Source organism: Ammospiza nelsoni, chromosome 7, assembly GCF_027579445.1.
Source record: "Ammospiza nelsoni isolate bAmmNel1 chromosome 7, bAmmNel1.pri, whole genome shotgun sequence".
In the NCBI taxonomy this organism is placed as follows: domain Eukaryota; kingdom Metazoa; phylum Chordata; class Aves; order Passeriformes; family Passerellidae; genus Ammospiza; species Ammospiza nelsoni.
Window position 1 is genome coordinate 19,005,532 of NC_080639.1, and position 24,529 is coordinate 19,030,060.

General features: G+C 36.6%; 1 protein-coding gene across 2 annotated transcripts in view; it reads left to right on the forward strand.

Annotated features, from left to right (window-relative positions):
- Positions 1-24,529, forward strand: part of OLA1 (Obg like ATPase 1) — a 104,187-nt gene that overhangs the window by 36,934 nt on the left and 42,724 nt on the right. For both annotated transcript variants that reach the window (XM_059476234.1, XM_059476233.1), the window contains exon 5: positions 17,994-18,169. In XM_059476234.1, coding sequence (XP_059332217.1) covers positions 17,994-18,169 — 176 coding nt within the window. The remainder of the gene's footprint in view (positions 1-17,993; positions 18,170-24,529) is intronic.

The window sequence follows — 24,529 nt, forward strand, 5'->3', positions numbered from 1 at the left end:
ACACATATTTTCAAAAGATCTGAAATAAGGTTTTCCTGCCATATTAAAAGGAAATAGTAACACTTTCATTCTGTGTTACGTGATATAGTTGAGTTTTTATTGTAATCCCTGATCTAATTTAGGTTAGAACATTACATTATGTAAAAAGTACATACAGTATTCTGTATCAAGGTTGTTACAAAAAGAGAGAAATTAAACAGTGAACTTTGTTATAACAAACTCATTTGGAATCATAAGGTTACTCCAAAATAGGATGGAAATCTTGAGGAATCATCTTTTCTGTCAGATTCTCCTCCTCGATCTAGCAGGGCTGTGAAGTCTGCTGGAACAGCTCTGGCCTCTGGCTTGCTGCTGTCAGCTGTGTCCGTGGGCAGGGGGTGAGCAGGCTGTACATTGAGTGAAGCTGCAGGAAGGGACGGAGGGGCTGGACTTGCTGCTCTGGGGGGCACCTACAGCAGTGCTGTTAGAGGCATGGATGTAAATGCTTGAATATTGCATGTGCCTCTTGCATATCCTTTGACATTTGGGGATTTTTGTCATCTTTTATGTAGGCTGAAGAAGTTTAAGTATTGTGGCTCAGCATCTTCTGAGAGTCTACTAGATTTTAGGGACCCTAAAATAATTCTGTCTTTTTCTATAATAATGGTAGCCTCTTTAGGATAGATATGGTCCAAGACAAATGCTACATGATAGCTTTTGGGGAAAAATTGCAAGGAACCTTCCTACAGTAATTGGATGAAAGTTTTTTTAATAGATTTAAGGGCATCGGATGGATGACAACTTGCTTTGGAGACTTCAAAAATTGCCAGAAGCGTGATAGCCAGTATGATCCTTTCCTTTTGAAGAGTTTCTTTGAGTGTTTTGGGATGGAGAGAACCTTCATTCTGTCTTAAGAATGATTTTTAGGTTTATTTTATCAGGAAAATAAGACTAGAATCAAACCAAACCGTGAACAAATGATGTTTTGTTCTGGAATTAGCTGACAGCATTGTCTCTTTCAGTGTTTTCTGAAAGTGTCTTACTGCCGTTGAGTTTGATACTTTGTATCACAGCCTATTGAAGAAGTTGCGGTAGCAGTGATGTTGAAAAAGGCAGGGGTCAAGTGAATGATAATAACATCAATATTTATTTTTCTTTCTGGAATGTTTGAATTTAAAATACTTTATCAGAGAGGAAATGTTTTAAGATAGATGTTTCCTCATGCTAAAAAGCAATTTGAAGTGGCCTGCTTGATACAGGCTTTCTTTGCAGTGTGGTACAAATGTCTGTACTGATATTCATGTGTAGAGAATTTTGAGAATTTGGGTGTACCTTTGTATAAGCACATCTGTTGGATTTCAAAATTTAAAGAAACCCTGCAAGGTTGTGCATAGAATTGCCAGCCTATAGTGCCTAGGAAACAAAGGCAGTACTGCTGAGAAAGGCAGTCTGCCCTCCCTTTGGTGTTGGCCATGTTTTTGCCTGTGCACTGCCCTGTGCCTGGATGTGAGCACAAAATAAGCTGTGATTGTGTGCCAGGCTTTATGGAAGGTCTGATGTCATTTACTACTGACCAGCTACTGCTTGTGTTTGCCTATCTAGTCATCATGAAACTGTGCAGAAAGGTAATACACCTGTACTGTGTTTGGAAAGCTTAGAAAACATGGCACAAAATAATTCCTGACATTGAAAAATTCTGTTAAGTGATAAAAATATGTCAGAACAGATGAGAATAAATGGAAACTGTTAAATAATGGGGAAAAAAGATAAGAGTATATTTTCATACCAAAGTGTTGGTCTCCACAGAGACTGCTTGCTAAAGCTGATTGTGCACTCAGTTTTACCTCGTAAGCATTTTCAGGTATTATTTTTAATACAGACAGATATAAAATATAAAATATGCTGTAAGAAGTACAAGGTGGGTTTAAAAATAGAGGTAATGTAGAGGTAAAATACCGTTACTGTTTGAAAGTGGGAATTTAATAGCAAAGCAGAAAATAACTATCTAGCAAAGTCTGCTGCTGTACTGGCGCTGCAAACCAGTGTGTTCAGAAGGGCACAGAGGCAGCCATCCCCAAAGTCCAGCCCAGGGTGCCTGTCATTGTCACAGCCTGAGAGAGCCTTTGCTGCTTGTCCCTACTGCAGTTCAGGTGCTGTGGTGATGCCAAAATACTTCATTGGCCATGAAAATAGTGAGACTGTGTTATTTTTTCAGCTCTGCAGCAATGAGGATAATGTAGAGGTTGGGCATGTTTATGGATGGTGAGCTGTCCTTTGGGATGTAGTGGTTCGTGTGAATGAATGGTCCTTGCCCTGCAAGACCCATGTGCTGCAAGGGCAGTCCCTAAATGGCTTACCTAATCATGCAGAACCTGCACTGACATTTTTAATTCATGAATTAAAAATAGTTGAACTTCAAATTCTCAAGTTGAAGTTTTCAGTGTTTTAAACAAAAAGGTTCATAACAAACTCTTCGTCATGCTACCGTATTTTATATAATCTTTGTCTTTTTCTAGCATTAAGAAAAGTGTTTCTGTAATGTTAATTAGCTAGTAACTGCTGTTTTCAGTGTGCTTTAATTACTGTATGTTGCTTGATTATATGTTATGAAATAAACTTAAGGTTATTCTAGATTGTTAAACGGTGAGCTAATATATAACTACTGTGCTCAGGATGAGGTTTTTCAGATATGGTGGTGGGAATATTGGGAAGAGGAAAAGCTGGAAGTGCAGCTCTCATTCTTAGAGGCATATGAAGACAGCTTTTAGAATTGCCTCCTAGACTTTGAAGTTAATATTTATGAGAAATATCTGGTAAAATACCATTAAAATACTTTAAAACATGTGCATAATCATGGGATAGATTGTAAAGATGTAACTCTAGGATGATTTGCCTATGTCTTACTAATAGGTATCCTTTGCTGGCAGTCTAATTGTACAACGCAAGATACTTCTAATTTACTATTACAAAAGAATTTTTTAAAATGCTCCTGTTCAAGTTACATTTAGCAATAGCTATGCTGCAAAATAACATGTATGTATGTAGTTCTGTCTATACATTTAGGTTCTGTTGCAGTGACAGTTGTACTTTTTAATTAGCAAGATGTTTAATTAACTTGGTGGTCATGGACAATTTTATTTTCAGTTTCAGCTGGACCAAATGCTGAATGAAGGGTTGTACATGGTGGGTATATTATGTTTGGTAAACAGACAAAAAGAAGTAAGCTAAGCTTTATAGATGACTTAAAACATCTAAAAACAAAGATATTTGATTGCCTTCCACATTGAAATAAAAAAAGTTGAAAATTTTCTTGAGCAAAAATGATGAGTATTGTAAAACGTATCCTGTAACTGCTCTGTCTCTTTAAAAAAATATTTGCAGTAGTAACTGATCTAGCATTGAAAACCACTAAGAATTTTAATATTGTTCATATGTAATTGCTGTAATCTCTGGTCTTTGCAGGAGATGGTACTTAACATACTCAAGGTTTTTTCCCATGGTGTTTCTTTCTCAGATTGCTAGAATAAGGTCTGTGTTTATTTCAGTCGATTGTACATAGAAATAAACAGTTTGCATTTTCAGTTGATGCATAACATTTTTATTTGCTTTACTCTATCTTAAATTCTAGCTTGATCCTTAGTTAAATTTTGTGGTTATGTTCAGATACTTCCCCTCAGATCTTCAAGTAGTGCATGTACGCAGCTGTGTAGCTCTGATCTCGGGCTGCTTTGCAAACAGTGAAAAATATATGAACATAAATCCTCTATTGTGCCAATTTATTCCCCAAAGATTTTCATCATCACTTCTTTTACAGTGATTTTTCAAAATTACTTCACCAGTATTTTAACTCTCAGTAAGCTACCACTCAATAAATCATATATTCCAGATCTTTTAGTTTTATGGGTTATTTTTATAAGTTCCTAATTTTTAAAGAGTTTTTCTTTGAAGTAGTGTAAGAGTGTGGCTCAGCAGTGCTGATACCTAGGAGAATAAGGTCAGTGAAGGCGGAGGGGGTTGTTCTTTTCTCTGTAGGCTAATAAAATGTGGCATTTTAAGTGCTGTGGAGAGGGTCTCAATTGTGGCCACTCTCAGTTAACTAACTACTTAGGGACTCTGAATATGCAATTTTCATTCAAAGAAAGTAAAACAATTAAGTGTTCCTTCCTCTACAAATGTTACAAAATATAACATATATGTTAATTTCCCTTAATTCCCTCATTTCACTATTCTTCATGGATACTGCGGCCTGGGTGCAGGTGGGGGCCTTCTCTTGTTGCTTTTAAGTTTCATGCATTTTACTGCGTTGTTAAATATCAGCATCTCACTGCCAAGTCACTAAATGGTGATTCTTTGAATTTTTTTTAAAGTAAACTTACTGCTCCTTCTGTAAAATCTGTAAAAAAAATTAGTGGCATTTTGGCATATGAAAAGTTTGAAGTCTTCTGGATTCTTTAGTTATCAGATAACAGTATTAATAACACAGTAGTGTATAGCAGTGCATAGGTGAGATTTTAAAACATTTGAATTTAGCTTGTGTTTAAGGTTGATGAATATAAATGAATCAGCCTGGTGTTTTAGGTGAAAATATTTTCAAGTTTAAAGGTCTTGTGCCCCGATGGGATTGTTTCAGTGGTTGACTGAAACATTCAGGAGAAAGGGAAACGTTTCTTTAATGCCAAACAGAGGGAATTGAGCTAGGAATTGGGAACAGAAAAAGGAAAAAAATCCCCAACTTTAAACATCCCTCTGATTATGATTATCATGAAACTGAGCTTTGCTTCAAGATTTTAGCCAATGCTGTGTTTTCATAATTTAATGGGTATTTATTTTCTGAGTAGTAAGTGATTTGTATTTCTTAGAAGATGCCTGTAACGAACTGGGTCTATCAATAAGTAACTCATTTGCAGTATTATTGTACTCAATCATGAGAAGTTTAATTGCAGTTTGCTTCTATCATTTTCCTTGACAGCTGTTGAAAAAAAATAATGCGGTAGATTTGGATTTATACTGACTTCCAAGGAGGAGATATTTGTTCAAAAGCAGTCAGGGAGTGCAAAGATCCATGCCAATATTCAGAATTCGTATTTCCCTTGAATGGAAGGTTGTGATAAAATGGTACATGGTGTGTTTTCATTGCCTGTTGAAAGACTTTCATGCAGTTAAAATAAGCATTTTGATGGTGGTTGAATTAAGAGTTTTTGTCAGTCTCTTCTCATCATGGATGATTAGACTAAAACGTCTGCTTGTCTTGACTTGAGATCACCACAGCTTCAGATAACATGCTTTGTGATTGAAGGTCGAAATATTTTGAATTCTAATAGGCTGCCAGATGAATTGCTTGAAATAGACTGTAAAATTTCAAGGCTTCCTTTTCCATCTGCTGTGAAAAGAACCATTGGGAATGGTTGAGCTTGATGATCATAGAATTACGGGATGGTGATTCTAAAACCCTCAAAGGGAAGTTGCTATGGAGATCTAGTTCCAAACTGTGAAATGATTCACCTCTGAAAGGCTTCAGGGTCTGAGAAGCTGAACACATCATTGTTCAGGTGGTCATTGGTTAGGAAATTGCTGGTGCCTGTGTAATCAGCACTCCTGTGGTAGTTAACGATCTAAAAAGGTTTGTTCTGAATGATGTGGGACAACAGCAATGTGCATAAGATGGCTTCTCTCAATCATAGTTTGCTCAGCCTGGTGCTTGTAAAAATACAGTGAGCTAAATGGCAGGGAGACGAACTGCTTCATTGAGGAGGTCTTTTAAAAACAAAATTCTTTTCTGTGATGGATTTGACATCTAAAGTAAAAGAAGAACAACTGTTTCAGCTTAAAAAGCTGTGGTTAGATGTTGCAAAAATATCATGTATTTATTTTGCAAGGAGCAGAACAGCGGGGCTGCATATTTGTATTTGCTTGCAGGCTAAAGGAGTAATACTGTTGGAAATAAAGATTTCTACCCAGTCACACCTCAGGAACATAATGAAGTAGCCTTGATATATTCATATTACTCCTCTTCCATCCCTCCTCCCCAATATTAAGGCCTAGAAGGCACTCTGCTCTGGCAGTCATAGAAAAAACACCCTGTATAGCCATGATTCAGGTTAATCAAAGTCAGTGTTTTCTTTCTCAGTTTCTGATTTATTTGTGTGTTTTGAGGCTAGGAAAAGGGAATAACAGGCCAGGTTTTTTTGCATACATGTATAAAACAATGCATTTTGTCAACTGCTTCTAAAATTTGCTGGCAGATTCTTAGATTGCTTGAAAACTCCAACATACACACAAGTACTTAATGTACTTTTCCAAGGAAGCCAGACGTCATTTGCACAGTACACAAGTAGTTAGTGACTATACCTGCCTACCTAATTCAACATAAAACATTTTCTTGACCATATGATGTTCAAAAAGTCTGAGTTACTATTCCTTGCATACTCAGTATCAGCCTTTCACAATTTCTTAACACAATCTCTTAATGGTTCCTAGTAAAGAAGATGTCAGTGGCTACTAGATGGTGCCAGATAGTTACAGAACACACTGATATCTTCCACAGTATACTTGCCATTTAAGTAAAACGTTGCTAGGAAAAAAGTGCATGTCTGAGGGCTAGGGATTACTTTACTAAAATAATGTACAAAATGAGTTCTTTACTTCCCATGTGATGGGCCAGCCAGTCTATAGCAAGCAATTTATTATTTTTTTGTTGGGATGGTTTTTGGATGATTGTGAAGGAAGAGACTTAACATCCAAAATAAAATATTAGTATCAAGTTTTATGTGGTCAGCTTTTACATCAAGATTTGAACATTGAACAGGAAATGTTGCAAACCCTCTTTATCAAGTTTAGCATCACAGATAAGATGCAAATTATATATTACCTTGTGTTTTTAGTATTTCAGATTCTGTTCTGGAAAGATCATTTGAGATTTCTTGTAATTGCAAGCCTGTACTGTGATGTGAGGTCCTAAGAACTGTGTCATCTCTTAATTTGTAGAGAAGTAAACATGTGAAAAATAATAAGCTGTTAACTTAATGAAGCAGCTAAAGCTAATGATATATTTTAAAATTATTGTTATTAATTTTTATTACTAGAAACCCATAGGCAGCACTCTTCTAAAATTGGAATTTATTTGCAAAGGATAAATCTGGATTAATAGTATTGCTTCTTTTGCATTAAATTTGTTTTACACTATGAATGTGGGTCAGAATGTCCAGAGGGAAGGCGTTATGATGAGGCATATTTTTGTAAGGTAAATTTACTGAGAGGCATATTGCTTTTCTTTTTAAAGCTATTTTATTCACTTAGCTACCCTGCACTTCATTACAAATTTATATAGGGCATATGCATACCTAATGGCACTGACAAAACAATATTTGCTGATCTAAATCTTTACAAACTCTCATTCTTGTTATATATCAACTGGCTTTCCCTTAAGTATGTTTACTCCTCCACACTTCCTTTTTGCAACAAAATAGATCCTTAAAGGTGCAGCACTGAGATAATGGAAAATAAGGTTCTTTGTTAACATGCGATGGACTGAGTTTACAACTCCTTGTAAGTACTCTTCTTCCAAATACTATCTTGTTCTTCTGGTAAACAATGACTGCTCTGAAACATAGCTTTCTTTTCCCTCACCAGTCAAATTCTATAATCCATTTTTATAGGATTTTTGTAAGGCAGTGCAAGGACTTTTGACAGCTTTCTAGGGCTGTTGTTTTATCATAGCAAAATTTTAACTTTTAGACTATTTGGAATCTTCTTGGATAATGCATTTCTTGTAGCTGAAAACTTCTTACTGAGTTTTTTTCCCTTGGTATTTATAGATCTTAAGTTATTGCTTTAAATGCTTTTGAAGAGAAGTTGCTGTATTGAAACAATTTTGTACTCTTTGTTGTGGGTTTCAGGAGGGCTGTAGTTTTGCATTTTGTGCTGAACTGAACTGCTCATTCTCTTCATTATTTTGCAAAGACCAACCTTACAGGTTGTGAAGAATGTGGGACAGGGAGCTGAGCTATCTCTGCACAGGAGTCAGAGTGGGCTCAGCAGAGTTCAGTGGCTTGGACTTTGTTGTTTTAGCATTAGGAGTTCAGAGTGTTTCAGTAGGAGTGCAGTCATGGAAACCTCTAAGTAGTGCTATTCCAGACCCAATAAAAACTTCAGAGCTCAAGTAGGTTTTTTATATTACTGCACCTTTGACATAATCAATCTGTGACTCAGATAAATAGTCCATGAGTAATTAAGATGTTTCCTATGTATCTTGTCATTCAAGGCTAAGTAGAACTGCCCTGTGTGTTTCTGCTAATGGCTGCTAGTTGCTATTCATGATCTCTGCAGATATATTGTCTTAAAAACATAGTTACTGCTAGCAGTTATATTTTGTTATGGTGACCCTGAGAGATTGCAGATATGACTGGCACCATGGAGCTTGAAACTGAGTATTCCTAAAGAGAAGACCAGGATGACTGGCTTCAGAAAAAAAGGGGCAAAATGCAGCACAGAGATAGGAGGCAGTATGAATGCACAGTTCTACCTGGGCATATTTCTACTTTCCAAATGGCTTCTGCTTAGGAAACTATGATTTTGTACAGTGTAGATTCCATCAGATTGCAAATATATGAATTTCAGTCTACTTTGGAGTAGGAAAATCTGGATGTATGGTACACAGAGATGTTAGAAGTTATCCACTGGTGTTTGTGGCCAAACCTTCCTGCGTGCTGTATGCTTTATGCAGGCAGTGCTGCAGCAGAACACTCACCAGGGAGGGGAGTTCTGTGGAGAATCCCCCTTGCTCCTGTTTGCTTCTCTTTTTGTGACTTAAACTCACAAAGGGAGATTTTCAGTCATTCGAACAGAAAGTAACATAAAATAGAATGGGACTGAGCTCAGGGTGACAAGAGCACTTGTCTCTGAAGCAAGCATATGCATTCTTTTGGTGTTTAGGCTTTTGACCAGGCTAAGTTCCCAATTTGCCCCTTCTTACTGTTAACACAATTGTGGTTTGTAAAAATCTGAACAAAGAGGCTAGTTTTTCCTAGGGAATTTTAAACAATTTACGTGATGTGCTAGCCATCTCAAAATGTTTTACATCAAGTGCTGCCCTTCCCAAGGTGTCTTCTGATAGTGAATCTGTTTGAATTACTCAGGTAACACGTTGCAAGAAAGGAAATTAAGGAGTATATCCCAATTGTGTCCCAACTATTTGGTGGGAAGTGCAGTGTTAGTATTTACAATATATAATCAAGGGCAGTCAGAGCAAGCCCTTGGCAAACAGGGACAAAGGTTTTTTACTTCAGCTGTCAAATAATGTCCTTTACTCAGTATCACCAACTTGATAGCAAATCAAAGCAGGTCGAAGGTTTTGCCTGTGGAGGGATGACTACAGCGCAGTGGTGCCAGGATGAGAGCAGTGCAAGTAAACACATTTTACATCTGAAATAAATCACTAATATTTGCCAGGCCCACTCAAGAGTAGGAGCTCTGGAGCAGGATTTTATAGAGAAGCTCATTGGAGCGACTATCTTGGTAACAACTCTTCTCTGATAAAACTGCCTCCATCAGGAACTGGATTGTGGCTTCTTCTGCCAACTCTCTTGTCCTGAAGTGAATTGCTTTGCCTCAGTGTTTCCCGGGGAGATTTTAATTTTTATCTCTGACCTTGTGCAGTACTCGATTTACGAGTACTTTTATGCAAATGTAAATTCTTTGTATACTTAAGAAGTTGATACTACAGTCATTTAGAGTCCCGTATTGCTTCTCCATGCTCTCATTGTGTGTCTGCTGGTGCAGAAATAGACGTGCCCTTTTTTGTCAAATGCTCCCAATAGATTTGGTGTTGAAAGGGCTGCCATTCAGCTGCTGGTTCAGACTTTTGGGGAGCGGTTTGCTCTCTCCTGACTGCTGTGGTATTAGGGCTCAGCAGGGTAAATGGAGCTGCTTTGTCTTTTATATAGGTAAGTAATGAATTAAGTCCTAATACTACACCAGTCAAGAAAGCCCAAAGCAGCTGCTTTTACCATCCTGTGTCTGTACAGCCATATGGTACACATAAACTGCAGTGTTGTGTTCAAAGTCATTAATGCTGTGCCTAATATTCTGAACTGGGTTTTGTTGCTAAAAATCAGCTAAACTTGAGAATAAAAACAAGTGTTTTAAATGGAAATGAAAACCTTTTCTTATATTTTTACGATGCAGGTAGGACAAAATAATTATTGCCAGAGTGACTGCTTGCATCTGAAATAAATTTATACATATTATTTTGAAAAAATCTAGTTAACTTTAAAATATGTAAGTTTTCTTGTCATTTAGGGTTCTGTGAAGCTGATCATCAAGAGGGTTGCAAATCATTGGCGGTTTCTATTTTCAGATTTCCACATCCCAGAGTAATTTGCTTTAATTTCACCCAATTTAACCTATACTTCACACCATCACCATTCAGCTTTAATAGCTATGTTCTATGCATAAGAAAAGCAGATAAATGTCCACAATTAGACTGCAAGTGATTACAACTAGTTAGGGCTTTATGAAGACAAAACTTAAGGGGCTGTAGCACAAAACAAAGCCACAAAAGATGTCTAAAAAATTCTTTCTTCGGAAGTCAAGGTTTACTACAACGTTTTATTTAATGTTTTTTGTACTTGATTTTGCTTATGTTGAAGATGTAGGCAGGTGCATCTTCTTCAACTGAAAATTACTCTGCTTAAAGAATATTAGGTTTGTGTTACAGGTGATTAATTTCACTTGAAATTAGCTTGTAAGGGAAAACATGCTAAACCTACTTTATTTTTGGTTCTTTGTTAACATGTGCTTTGTTTAAGAAGCTGTAAAAGTGTTGATTCTGATGGTATTATTTTCTCCTAATAATAAATATGCATAGTAAAATGTACTATCATCAAAGTTTAGTACATTCTGTATTGTTAAATATACCTACACCGCAGTCAGAAATAGCAGTATCTTTTACAGTTTAAGTCTTTGGAATACTGATGATAGCATGTCAAGCCAGTCTAAGTATAGATATTAATTATAATTTTTTTTTTTACACTTCTAGTCTTGTTTTTTTGTAGCTCAAAGAAATACCCTCCTTCTAGCTTCCCACTCAAGTTACAGTATTTTAGTTTGTTTTGTTGTGTCCCCCATTCCCACAGTAAGTGGCCAGATTACATTATTGCTCGTTTGTGTCAAGGCTTGTCCCGGGGCTGTGTGTGTGTGACAGGCCGGCTGTGCCGAGCAGCTCCCTTTGACAGCACTCACTGAATGTATGTGCAGAGCAAGCGCAAGCACCAATTACTCTCTAGCTCTGGTTTGTGGTGGTGTTATTAAACATTCCCTTATAGTTTATTGACAAAAAATGCTGGTCATTACCCTAAATACCAATGGGAGTTTCAGCTTGTGATGCAGTTCGGATTCTGATCAAATTGTAAATATCCCCCTTAATTGCAGCATAACATGTACCAGTACACTGCTTACCTTTAGTAAATGAATGCAAGATGCCAGAATGCCATTATGGGAAGCTTTAGTGTTAGCCAAATGTTTGGTTACATTTTACTTTAAGGGTAAGGATAATTAGAGAAATGAAGCGACTGGTATATAAAAGAGAAATTAATCTTGAAGATAATAATTAATTTCCATAATTGCAATTAGGATCAGAATAAGATAAGTTTAGAAGTAGTATTTTGATTTAGATTTTAGCATCTCAGTGGCAGCTTGGAGCAGCTAGAAACAATAAGGTTTAGGCTATAGGCAGCTTCTTCGTTTTTATGTCGAACTAGTTTTATATGCTATATCATAAAACTTTCAGTCCAATCAGCAACTACATTTAAATACTGCAAATTGTGGCAGCAAAACAATAATTCTGCTGATTAGCCCCTTTCCATTTCTTGTAAGTGAACTGTTTATGCTGTTGAGTACCTTTTGAAAAAAGAAAAAGCCAAAACAGCCTTGATTAGTCAAGGAGTAATTGGATGACTTGATTTTAGCAAGAGAATGAATTGGTTGATGATAGCCTGTAACTAAGTGTAGTGGTTCTGTTCAGATGAATACATAACATACAGTCATCAGATCTTGACAGGTATAACATAAGCAATGCAAAAATTTCTGGAGGCTGAGAGGTAAATTTTGTCAAAGGAATTTTGAAGCTGATTTTTGAAAGAAATGGGAAGAAATGTGCATGCCATTAGATGATACCATTTAAAAGTGACATTCGTTATGGCTGTCCTGTATACATATTTATGTGCTCTTAGTTTTGCTTGTCAAGAACAAATCTAGACTGTGTGTCCTGGCTGCCATCAAGACCTTACAAATTGACAGTTCCTGCACTTCCACAGGAAAAAAAGAGATTCAAGGTGCACATCTTCTCCATTCATTTTATTTTCTGCATTTTAAGCCAATAATTTGAAAGAAATGTGCAGAACCAGCTATTGCTGCATTCTATCTTTCATGCCACTTAAAAACATATTTTTGGCCCACCACACTTGGACCCAGACAGCCCAGATAAAGTGCTCAGCTAAAGATAAACCCTTCCCCAAAACTGAAGAATATTTCAAGTTTGAGCCTAAGGGCAATGGTAGAGGGAGCTGGGTGTGGCAGTGCTAATTTCCAAGCTCCTTACTTCTAGTAATTTCAGCTTATATCATTATTTTGAGGCTGTTAGCTGGCAAAAATGAATCCTGCTCCAGTATTATGCTTTACCATTTTCCTGTCTAAATACTTGTCTTGTTTTAATAGCAGTATCTGGATACTGCTAAAACATGAAGGGAATTTACCACAGCAGATGTGTACTTGCAGTGAGCCTGATGTTTTTAACTCTGTAATCTTTGCTCTTGTACACTAAAGGAAGTGACAGATTTTTGAAGGTAGAGTGCAAATCCATCAGGATGTTATGGGAGATTATTTGAGAAAAAGCTTTTTTTTATATATATATATATATATATATATATATATAATACTTAAAATAAGAAACATGGTTTCTGTTCAACTTCCTTTGACAAACTAACTTCTGGTAAAATTATGGTTTACCTCTGCTAGGATATGTGAGAGAGATGCCTGAGAACTGGTAATGATTTTTTAAAGTAATTAAATTACCAATTAGAGTTTCCCAGTTGACCTTCCTGTTACTGCTGTGTGATTAGCTTGGCTGTTGACAAACACATGGTTCCTTGGGGAAATTCTTGAGTAAGTCTATTTTATGTATGTATTTCTTTGCCCATGTGGCAGATTGATTCCTTTTTCCTCTTACAGTAGTATGCCATAGTTTCCTGCAGTAGAAAGAGGGCAGTTTTGGAGCACAGGCAGTGTAACTCAAGGAAGAAGTCAAAAGGAAGGTGGTGTGGTTTGGGGTAATGTTTGAGAAATGCTGAGGCCCTTTATGTTTTAAAAGCAAATGCATTGGTGAAGATGTGGGAAGTACAATGGGTTTTCATTTTATTCATTGGAGAAGGTCATTATGTCCAGAGGTCATACTGTCTTGAGAACTCAGTGGTGTGACTAGTTTTGGAGATGTTAATTGTAAATATGCTTTTTAATGAGTATTATTTTAAAATAAATAAAGTAGTTAGATCAATTTGTTGTTTGTTGAACTTCCAAAATATCATAACAGCTTTTAAAAGATGAATTTTTAGCACAACTTTGAAAAAATTAATTTCTTAATGAAAACTTGAGATGCTAGACCACAGAGCTCAGCTGCCTGTATCCTGCAGGTGTGCATGTACTACAGAGGATATCGTGTGAACAAGCTGCTAACCTTGTAAGCCTCCCTCCTATTTACAGAAATTGAGGCCTCATTATGTCAGTAAGAAGACAGACATGGTTTGTTTGAGGTTCACAAAATTTAAAAACACCTCATCATCAGTGTGGGCTTTACCTCTGACACATGGCCATGTTTGCAGTCTGTGCTGTTTTACAGCCATCCCATTCTAGTCCTTTGCTTCCTTATCTGGATGCCCTGTTAGTATAATTTTGGGGAACCTTTGCTCCCTCATTTTTCTACCAAGCTCTCGCAAGCTATATTCAGCTTGAGATCAAAATAAGACTACCAAATGTCTGTTTGGCCTTGTCCCCATTATTTTTCTCATAGATTCTGTTGTAATGAGAGAGCAGTATCAGATAAGCTAATCTGAGGATTTCTTTGTCAATGTTTGTTTTTCATTTTTCTTCTTCAATGTCCATAAACTAACTGATTTTGAGTTTTTTTGCCTGATACTCAAGGCAGTCTTACCTGTTCCTTCAGAAAAACAAACTTCTCATTTGTTGGCTGTCATCTTGTATCTCTAGACCCACCTCCCATTTTCCCTGCTTCTTCCAATTCGGCAGTTTTTAGTTTCATCAGACTGTTTTTCTACACTGTGCACTGTACCAGCTACTAGTCTGGTGCTACTCAGCATTCCTAGCCTGTGTCCACCTTGTGCATCATGTTCATGGTACAGCTATTGCATTATCTTTAACTGGACAGTGATGGGATTCTTATTGTTGTACTTTAAAATAAAGCCTTTGGGTTTTCTGTTTTGCTGCTGTGTGTGCTGCAGGGAAGGTGGGGCTATCATAACATCTTCCCCAACAAAAGAGAGGTAAAGGCCTTGCTTGACAGAGGTATTTCACACAAAGGCAGAAAGACAAAGTAATAAATAGCAATATGCTGTTAACAGTCTATTACAGGTAAGGTTTGTAGATTGAGATTATGGTTCTTATTTTTGTCATTGAGTCTTGTAAATAATATGCACATTTTCTTGTTTATCTTATTTATAAACTCAGTTTTGCAACTCCATTTTTTCCTACTACTCTGCATTTTAATATAGGCAGTTTTTAAAATCAGGTACCGAGTAAAACATTTTTCTAGTAGTTTAACTGCAAGTTTCTCACTTCTGTACTTTTTCCTAGAGATCTGCTCTTGCTCAAAGCCCAATTGCTAAGGTTACCACCAGTTCTGGCTTGCTATGTCTGCATGCAGCTCTGCAGACTGGAATTGAATTCCCTACAGCGCTCAGTGTGATTTGTAGCAGACCGTCACTGCAGAGCAGGCTGGAGGCTGACATAATAGATCGTTCAGGATACGTCCCACATGGATATTGAGACAAAGTTAAAAACTAAGGCTCTTCCATCCTAGTGGTGTCACTCTGCCTGTTCATTCCCTTCTTCTTGAGTCTCCCTCATCCCTGAGGGCGTATCCCTGTCATTCTCTAGCTAGGCTGTTGGGCAGAGTGTGATCTGCTTTAGGTTGATGGCTGAAGCTGACATTGAAACTCTGATCAAGAGATTCACAAAAAGAACTCAGTGTCTTGTTGCCTTGAAGAATCTCTCATTTGTACTAAGATGTGGACATTACTGCCAGTTTGGTCTTCTGTGTGTAAAAAATCTTAAAGCTATCACTTTTGTATGGACTGTGTCTGTCTAAATGGGAATTCCTCTAAATGTAAAATTGGGAATTTTACTTAAAATCCATGCCTTTAATGGAATATACAACTAGTGTTCATTCATTCCATGAGGAGAGTCAAGCAACCCAGTGAGGAGGAAAGAAGGGTAAATTGTTGCCTCTAGTGGGAAATCATAAGCTCAGTAAGAGGGGCTTTTTACCCAAGCAAGCAACGCCTGTTCTAAACACAGATCTCTTGTCCTCCTGTTGCCTGAGTGAACTGCAGGGTGGCTGCTGACACAGGCATGATGGAAGAAGGAGACTTGAAGAAAACTCTGGCAGAACATTGAAGGGTCCATGGGTTAAAGGCTTTAGTGGGCTGAGAAGAGAGTGAAGGTGAAGTTATAGTGTCAATTTTATAGGGGTGGAAATACGCTGAATTAATTTGGTTTGAATGAATAAAGAACAATTTTTTTGTGAAAAGGAATGGGAAGATGTGAAAAATAGAAGCTGTTGTTGAAGAAAACAGAAAAATATAACTAATATATAAGCTGGTTTTTATTGTTGCTAATTCACCTTACACTTGCTTTTTCAAAAAGGCTCCTTCCTTAAGACCAAAACAAACAGTTTATTTTAGTTTTTATTTTTATGTTCTAAATGGAAGATCTTCATGGTCATGCAGCTTTTCCCTGACTTTAACAGTGTGGGGAGTTTTGTTGCTTTTTAAACCCATGGACACTAGATGCAGAGGGATGTCAGAAGATATTATTTACATGGTCATTTTTTCTTGATATAAGGAAGAAAGTTAACCTTTTAGTGAATGAGTGCAACGTATCTGTTGAGAAGGCTGAGGCAAGTAGACTTTTTGTTGGTCTGTGTGGTGACATCTTCCTACTTCTACCCTTTTTATTCAATATTTTCCTTGTAAATTAGAACAGAGCAGTTAAGCTGTTCTCTAATATTTGCTCATCTGAATAGCCTACATCTCATTCTGTCAGGTGTGCTAGTAAGGATTCATGGAAGACAGGGGCTATGGTATCTCTTCCTTGATTGCCTGGCACTGGGATAGATTAGTGTGGAGTGTTTCCATTTAACAGAGCAGCCTGTTCTCCCATCATGGCCAGCATCAGGATCTGTTGTTGAGGTAATTGTGCTTGTACCCAGGGAGTTCACTGATCTGCTTTGGAGAGTAACAATTAATGAGAGAGGGGGGAACTTCTGGTAACCACTGTTTGAAAGGCTATTCATAGGTTTATGTAAAAATGGTTTTGATATTTGACTATGAACAACCTTTTAAACCTGTGTTCCATGTGCATTGGTGTAAGGCTTTGTTGCTATAATCTTGGTTTTCAGTAAGTTAAAACAAAAGATGAAGTTTAAGGTGTTAATGATGACAAAGAACCCCCACAACTTTCTGTATATCAGTTAAGGAATTGTTTGTTGTTTACCCTTTTTGTTATGTTTTTCAGTACAAGAGATGGCTTGAATTTTTTTCCTGTGTAAGAAATACATTTTAACTTTGGTAATGTTCAAGTAACATTCTTTTCATGGTTGATTTCTCATGCATATCTTTAATGTTACAGGTTAGGCATGCAAGTACTCTGAAAATTGATCCAGGAAGAATTAATAAACTCTTTTTAGCTGTTAATATTTTTATTTTTAAAGCATGTATTGGTTTTTTGGGGGGAGTAGGATTTTTTAAAAGTGATGCTGCTTATCTGATAATTTCAATCCTAGTTGAATTATGTTGCCAGATTGTCATCAGAAGGGCATGAAGTCAGCACACATGCGTCAGTAATATCTGGTTGTTTTAACCTTATGTTTCCAGTTGGCAATTTGAAATTATGGCTTCAACTGCACTTTAAATATGTGATAATAGCATGTGTTTCTAATAAGGGCCAGCACCATTTTGTTCAGATACTGTGAATGGTTGTCACTCATATATGACAAATGCACCTTCATCTGCTTCTTTGATGGCCCCCTAAAAACCATACCCTCAAATCAGGCCGATGAAATTAGCTGCTGTGTAAATTGTGTGTCTGAGTGGTTCATTATCTAATCACCGTCAGAACCACAGTGATAAAGTAGATTGAAACAGGGACGAGGTCTGCCAGATGATTTCAGGCCTTTTTTTCTAAGCCCTGTTTCCCTTGGAAACACTAAGAGTCATTCAGAACTTCAGAATTCTTTGTCTAGAACTTCTTCATTTCTTAATGCATTTCTTGGGCAGCCAGTGAGGTCTGCCAAGGTGATTTGAAAGGTTTTCTCTCCATCATTCTTGTAATCATTACTGTGTGTATTAAAATGTTCCACAATGTTCAGTTTAGCTATTGTGTTTGCTACTTCTGGGTTAGATATTGTAAAACACACCAGCTATTTTCAGGAAACTGCTCCAGCCTGTTCCTTTGTAGGAGAATCTCTTAAATGCTCTAAGTCCTGTCCTGAAATGGCAAAGTGCTATGCTTTGGATATACAGAGAGGGAACTTTGGATCCTGGAGCGGATGTGTAAATTAACATACTAAACCAGTATGATATAAAACATTGCACAGGACACTTGTACATGGGTGGGACAACCACGTGGCTTTTCAATTTCAAGCGTTCTTGATTCATTATATTATGTTCTAGATATATATTTCTTGTCTTTTTAGCTTAATAGGTAATTTAAATGTTGTTTTGTTTTAGGAGCATTTGAAGATGATGATATTACTCATGTTGAAGGCAGTGTAGATCCTGTTCGTGACATCGAAATTATACATGAAGAACTTAGACTGAAGGATGAGGAGCTGATCCTGCAGAGCATAGATAAGCTTGAAAAAGTAGCTGTAAGAGGAGGAGACAAGAAATTAAAACCTGAATATGTAAGTACATGACCTATAAAAGTAAATCATTAAGTCTTGTCAGCATTGAATTGAAATATTTGTATTGTTGGGTTTTCTTATTAATCCCACATGTGTAATACAAAACTCTACTACTATTTTTATATGTATGTTAAAGTAATTATTATGAGTTGAAAAAATACTAGAATGACTGGCTGTGCTGTCAGTTTAAGATTTCATAGATGTAGCTAATTGTAACTTGAAATTCAGCTGTTATTTTCTTGCTGATACAGCTTTGTATGCAAATAGCCAATCCTTTGTCAAATTTACATCAATGTCTAAGTTGTAATTCAGAGTTACTTCTGACTTATTCCTGCTGTTAAGTTCTAGTATTATGTTGATATTAGTATTCCTGTAACCAGCAAGTGAATGTATTTTTTTTTGTGATTGCACTTTGTGTCTTTTAGTGCATGTTAAATGAAGCCTGCTAGTTGAAATTAATTTTAGAATGTTGTTGTAAAAATCTGCTTAAATGAGCTCAATTATCATAGGGTAGTAGTGATGTTTCTTTGTAAATTAGTAATGTATAATAATTATCAACTTCCAAGTATATTTTTTGCAAATTGTTGTTTTACTCCTACTTGTCTTTTGACTCCCCTATACTTTGCCAATAGTCATTCATTTTTCTTTGTCATTAATATTCTATAAATATTTCAGATGATATATAAAATGCATTTTCTAATTATTACAACAGTTTATCAGTGTGGAAATAAATTATTTATGTCTAGCAAGTAATATTAAGAAGATACTGTTTTCTCAGATGGAATTTTTGATACCAAGTATTATAGAGCTTGCAAGGGTTGCAGGGTGAAGAGAGAGGTGAGAATGTTGACCTCATGTTCAGAAGGCTTGATTTATTATTTTATGATATATATTACATTATGACTATACCAAAAGGAATAGAGAGAAAAGTTCTCAGAAGGCTAGCTAAGCTAAGAGTAGAAAAGGAATGAATACAAGGGTCTGTGTCTCAGCAGAGAGCAAGACCCAGCTCTGCGGTGAGTGGTCAGTAAATCCAAACATCCACCCAAGACCAATCACGGATCCACCTGTTGAATTCCCCAGCAGCAGATAACCACTGTTTACATTTTGTTGCTGAGGCCACAGCTTCTCAGAATGGGGAAAAATCCTAAAGAAAGGATTTTTATGAAAAGATGTCGGTGACAACCAAGTAAGAAGAAAAACATTGCTATATTGGTGCTGCCAGGTTAATTTATCAATATTGAAGTGCAGTGAAATTTGTTGACCCTGCCTAGTGTCTGGAAACAGACAGGAGCTGAAAGTGAACACCCCCCTCCAAAATATTCTGCTCCATGATGCAGTGTTAAAAAGCACTTCCATGGTACCTTCTGTTGGTGAAGAACTAGTCTTCATCTGGCATGAAAACTGTTTTATTTCTTGATTTGTCTAGGCCAGAAAAAATAGCTATTGTTGGAAGATTTAAAGGCTTTATGTAAGCCCAGAGAGAGAGAACCTTCATTTAAGAACCTTCATTTCAGGTCTTATCTGTCATGTGAACCCAGCCCTGAGTACATGTGGGCAGCGATTTTTATCTTTCACAAAAGGTTTCACATGCTTAGACGAACAGTGCAGTTTATGCCTGCAGTTTCAAATAGCATTCACACAGTATTTCACCTTTTAATTCACGTTAAAGAAAGGGGCAAGCAAAAATCCTGTCCGTAGCGAATTCAAAGTTCATCCTAAAGCTAAATTTCACATTGGTATGACAGGATGAAAATGAGGAATGCTGTGATGCTGTTCTGCCCAGCCTCGAGCTCTTCTCACTCACTTTGTTGTGTGGCTGTCTTTGGAAACAGCTTTGCTCAGCTCCTTGTGATGGAACATTCCTATCTAGTTTTTGAGTGTACCTCTGTGGATGCTTTGAGGATTTTATATCACAATGTATGTTCTTCGTGTGTGAAGGAAGAAGTTGGCACTTTTGTGATTACAAAGAATCATAACTGAAGTGTGTTTTAAATAGAATTTGTAAAAGTGATCAGATAACTTGATGGGTGGTAGGTATAGTTATGGTTGTATGGTAGGAGTTGTTCTTAGTCATTTTTTAACTACAGGAAGTTGGTATGTCTTTGAAAACAGAAAATACCAGATTATCCTCAAATTAAGACAGTAAATAAAAAACTTCAAATCTAGAAATGCAATTTAGATTAATTAAAGAAAAATTTCAAATCTTTATTATTAATCTTTTTTTACCCAGCTTCTGTTTTTCCTCCATTTCATTGCCTCTTCCTTCAGTCTCCTTACTATTACTTCATCTGTTGTTCACCTGTCAAAATGACTTTGTCACCTTGTATTTGTAAGACACTTCCTGTCATTTGTTGTGTTTCCTTAATCCTGTTTTTATGAGCACATGCACAGAAAAGATCAGGTTCTTGATGTCATGTTGCTCTGCCCGTTCTGTTCCCAATAATAGCTGTTACACATGACCAGTCTCAGCTGAGTTTGTCAACAACAATGGAGGTTTCAAAGGCGTGAAATTCCTTTGTTTCATGGGAGGGGGTGGCTAAACAGTGGGGAAGCACAAATTAATGCTTCCCTTGAGACAAAGGCTGCATGGAGGAACTATAGTCACTAGGGAATGTCTTCAAGGAAATGGGGGGCATAATGCCTCTGAATCTTGCTGATCTTGGACCTTCTTGCCTCTCTTCCCTGTGACTTGCATGCTTGAATTGTAATGTATATACACTAGACTTCATAAAGTGGACTTTTTTGGTGACGGCCTGTGAAACCTCCTTTCTTCTCCTGGTAAATCAATCCTTAGGTCCAGTTAGGCAGCTTCTAGAAGCAGGTTTGTGTAGCTGTAGGACTGTAACAGCTGCTCTTGGGCATTTCTGGCCACTACAGGGCTTCAGATGTTCCTCCACTGGGTTGGGAGGCACTCCTGTGCAGTTTGCTTTGCCTCTTTTCCTTTCATGTTTTGGCTTGCACAAGGCCTGTGGTTGCATTATATATACTATATTATAGTACACTATAGCAGGATTGACTATGCATAAATGATTTAGAGGTCTAGGAGGGAAACATTGTGGGATTAGTGAAAAAAGCAGTTAAAGATTATTCCACCTTCCTAAAAGGGTAGCCAGACGTTAGGAGTATATTTTGGCAGTTTGGTCAGTCTGCACTTCCCCAGTCCATTGCACTCTGCATTTAGCTTGTCTGTCACAGGGAGAGTTCCCTGTCCAGCACAATTTGTAATGTTTCCATGCATTTGCAGCTACTGTTCAAGGCTTGCTTTTTCTAGTGCAAAAAAAAAAAATTATGAAGAGACAGTATGGCCTGAAATGAATACTTTTTTCCAAACAGATTGTCTTCAAAAAAATAGAGGATGGGACAGGACTGGGAAACAACTTCTCAAGATTTGCCTTTTAAAATTATTTGCCAATATAATACACAGCTATTGCTAATATTCTATTCTTAGGAATATTTTTCTTCTGTAGCAGAGATGAGGAACAAACAGCTCTTGTCTGTGCACCAAGTGTTCCCAGTCATTTTCCCTTTCAGGAAAATCGGGAGGTTATGAAGGAAAAGACTTGATATTCATGGATTGTTTTGGTTTTGTTTTTAAGCACTATGTTAAAATTTTAGCATCTCTCTTTTTTATTCTTTCCCCCATTCCTTTTGGAACAATTCAAGGTGAAGATGCTTGAGAATGTCTCAAGAATTTCAACTGGTTGAGAGGTTTAGAAGTAATTTGTCTCATATTATAAATATGAATTGTCTGCTTTAGAATATTTGCTTTATCAATAAGCCACCACCATTGTAACTTGGTAGTCTGAAATCTTCAAAAGGTTTTGGAGGAGAAAAATAAAAAATTGACACTGTATATCAGTCAACAAGACTTAAATCTGAGATTGCCTGCATTTTGCATGGTGTTATAACTTGTTAATTATCATTTTTCCTCTGTGAAAGCCTACATTGCCTACAGGTGGTAAATTTACCTTTGTGCAGTGACCTGGCTTGGCAGTTGAATCATGTTAACTCTTCTGTCTCTCAGAGAATTGATCCCCTGTCAGCAGAAATAAAATAGCTTACTGTTGTTAAGGAGCTATCAATGAAATAATTTTCAAGTTCTACTTAAAAATCAGTGGCACAATATGATCCAAGATCACTGACATGTAATGTTGACATAAGCTTGGAATAGCTTCCTTCACACATGTATTGTCCGTTTTGCAAGTATTCCCACTGCCTTCTCAGAAATGACTGTTTACTGTTACTAAGGGTACTAGTCTTTCAGACTTTATATACCTCTAAATATTATTTTGGCTATAACCTTCTAAAGAGATATTATAGAATAAAAATACTCCTGTTATTTGCATGTATTAAAACAGTGCTGATATAATTTCAGAAAGCAGTCAGAGTACTTTTGATTTTATATTTTAAATCTGTCTGATGATGGTATATGCAGAGACATTAAATAGATATTGAGTTAAACTTTATTATTAGCTTATTATTGATCTGTTATTTTGGATAGCAGGGGATTTGAAAATGAAATGCAAATATGAATGATTTTATAAATCAGAATGTACAAATGATAAAATTAATCTTAAAAAATATTTTTTAATTGGTAGGATTTTTCAGTCCTGGAGACAAGTCTCTAAGTTAATACTATCTAATGCAGTGAAGTGAACATTATTTCAGGATTCTCTTCCAATGTCCTACTAGCCTGATTCAGTTCTAGTCCTTAGAATTGACAGCTCTGCAACAGATAGAGCCCTTTGTCAGTGCCCAAAATCTTAAATTCCAGCACAAAAGAATTCTTATGTTAACAGTATTGAGATCTACATATCTGACTGCAAGGCTGTTGTTTATGGTTGAGCTGATGCAGATTTTTGATGTTAGTGACATGAAGAACCAATCTTTAGGTCAGAATCGGTGTGCACAGTGTTTGACCTTCCAATTCTCTGTTGAAAGGCAGCTTCTACAGTAGATCGGGATCAGCATTCACTGGATTTGATCTTCCAGTGTTGGGTTGAATGCGATGCTTTCACCAGTCTCCATTGTAAAGTCTGTCATTTTAAAAATAAGATTAGTTTATCAAATCAAGCACATTTTTTAACAGGAAGAGCAATTGCAGTTATGGAAGAGCAATTAGAGACTCTTTTTTTGTATAATGGTGTGAGAACCACCATAGTGCCTATTCAGCTTAAAAGAAAGGCATCAAACTTTGTTTTGTTACTGTGATGGACAATGATCTAATAATGAACACTTACACTCAGCCTATGGCCATTGTATTTGTCAGCATATATGTACTATGAAGAGTAAAGCAAAATATTCCTAATGGTGGTTTAAGTAGCTTTAATCCCTTCCATTCTCCTCTCTTACATTTAATGTCTTGGTCCTGTCCTGAGAATATAGTAACTGTTTGAAAGATGTTCTTTTGTTCATCATTTGTTGTTAAAATCACCAGTATGGTGTGGGGGATACTTCACATACAGCAAAGAGCTGGTAGATTCAGTTTGTTCTTACTACCAATATATACTGGCTGAAAACCTTTCCTTCCTGCAATATTCTGATGAATGGGATGTGCCAAGCAGAATTTGCTGACCTCTTGCTGCAAGCACTTGCCAGAGTTCTCACGGATGGATGAACTCTTATTTCCTCCAACTGATGATGTCAGTTGGGAATGTTCACCTTTCTTCTATTCCAAGTTGAAGATAAATACAGTCATGAATTGTATAAGTTTTTTTTTTCCAGTTTCTTTCATCTCCTTGTGCAAGGAGAGTTTGAGAGGCTAGTTTGTTCCACAGGAGAGGGAAAGAAAGGAGCAGTGTACACATGCACTGTTGACATACTCTCTGCTGATGGCTTTTACAATTGCTAACTTAAATCATAGGGAATCAAGAAAATATTTATATTCTTAATGCACATAATTATGGCTAAAATCTTGAGTGGACCATTTACTGTGCTTAATGTGGTATTTAGAGGAAATTAAAGTTCATTCTGGAGAACATTTTGAATGTAGCATGGCAGATGTTTGTGAATTGATTGGTAGTAAAGCCTGACTTAAAAATACATAATGTGTAAACACACATTTGGATTTTTTTGGTATTATCAGTAGACAGAGAAAAGTCAGTGCTTAAATACTTTCTGTCAAGTCTGATCTTTCCTGTGTAGATTTGACAAGTAGCTTAAAGTAATTAATTTTGTAAATCATGCCTCCCTTAGTATGTCTAGATCTAAGTAATTTTAAACTCTATGTGTATATGCCAAAATAACACTGTATAAAAATAAGTGTATTCTGAAAAAGACACCTTTTTAAATCAGCTTAATTCACACAAATCTACAACAAATGCATTCACACGTGGATTTAGTTGAAAATTTTTGTGA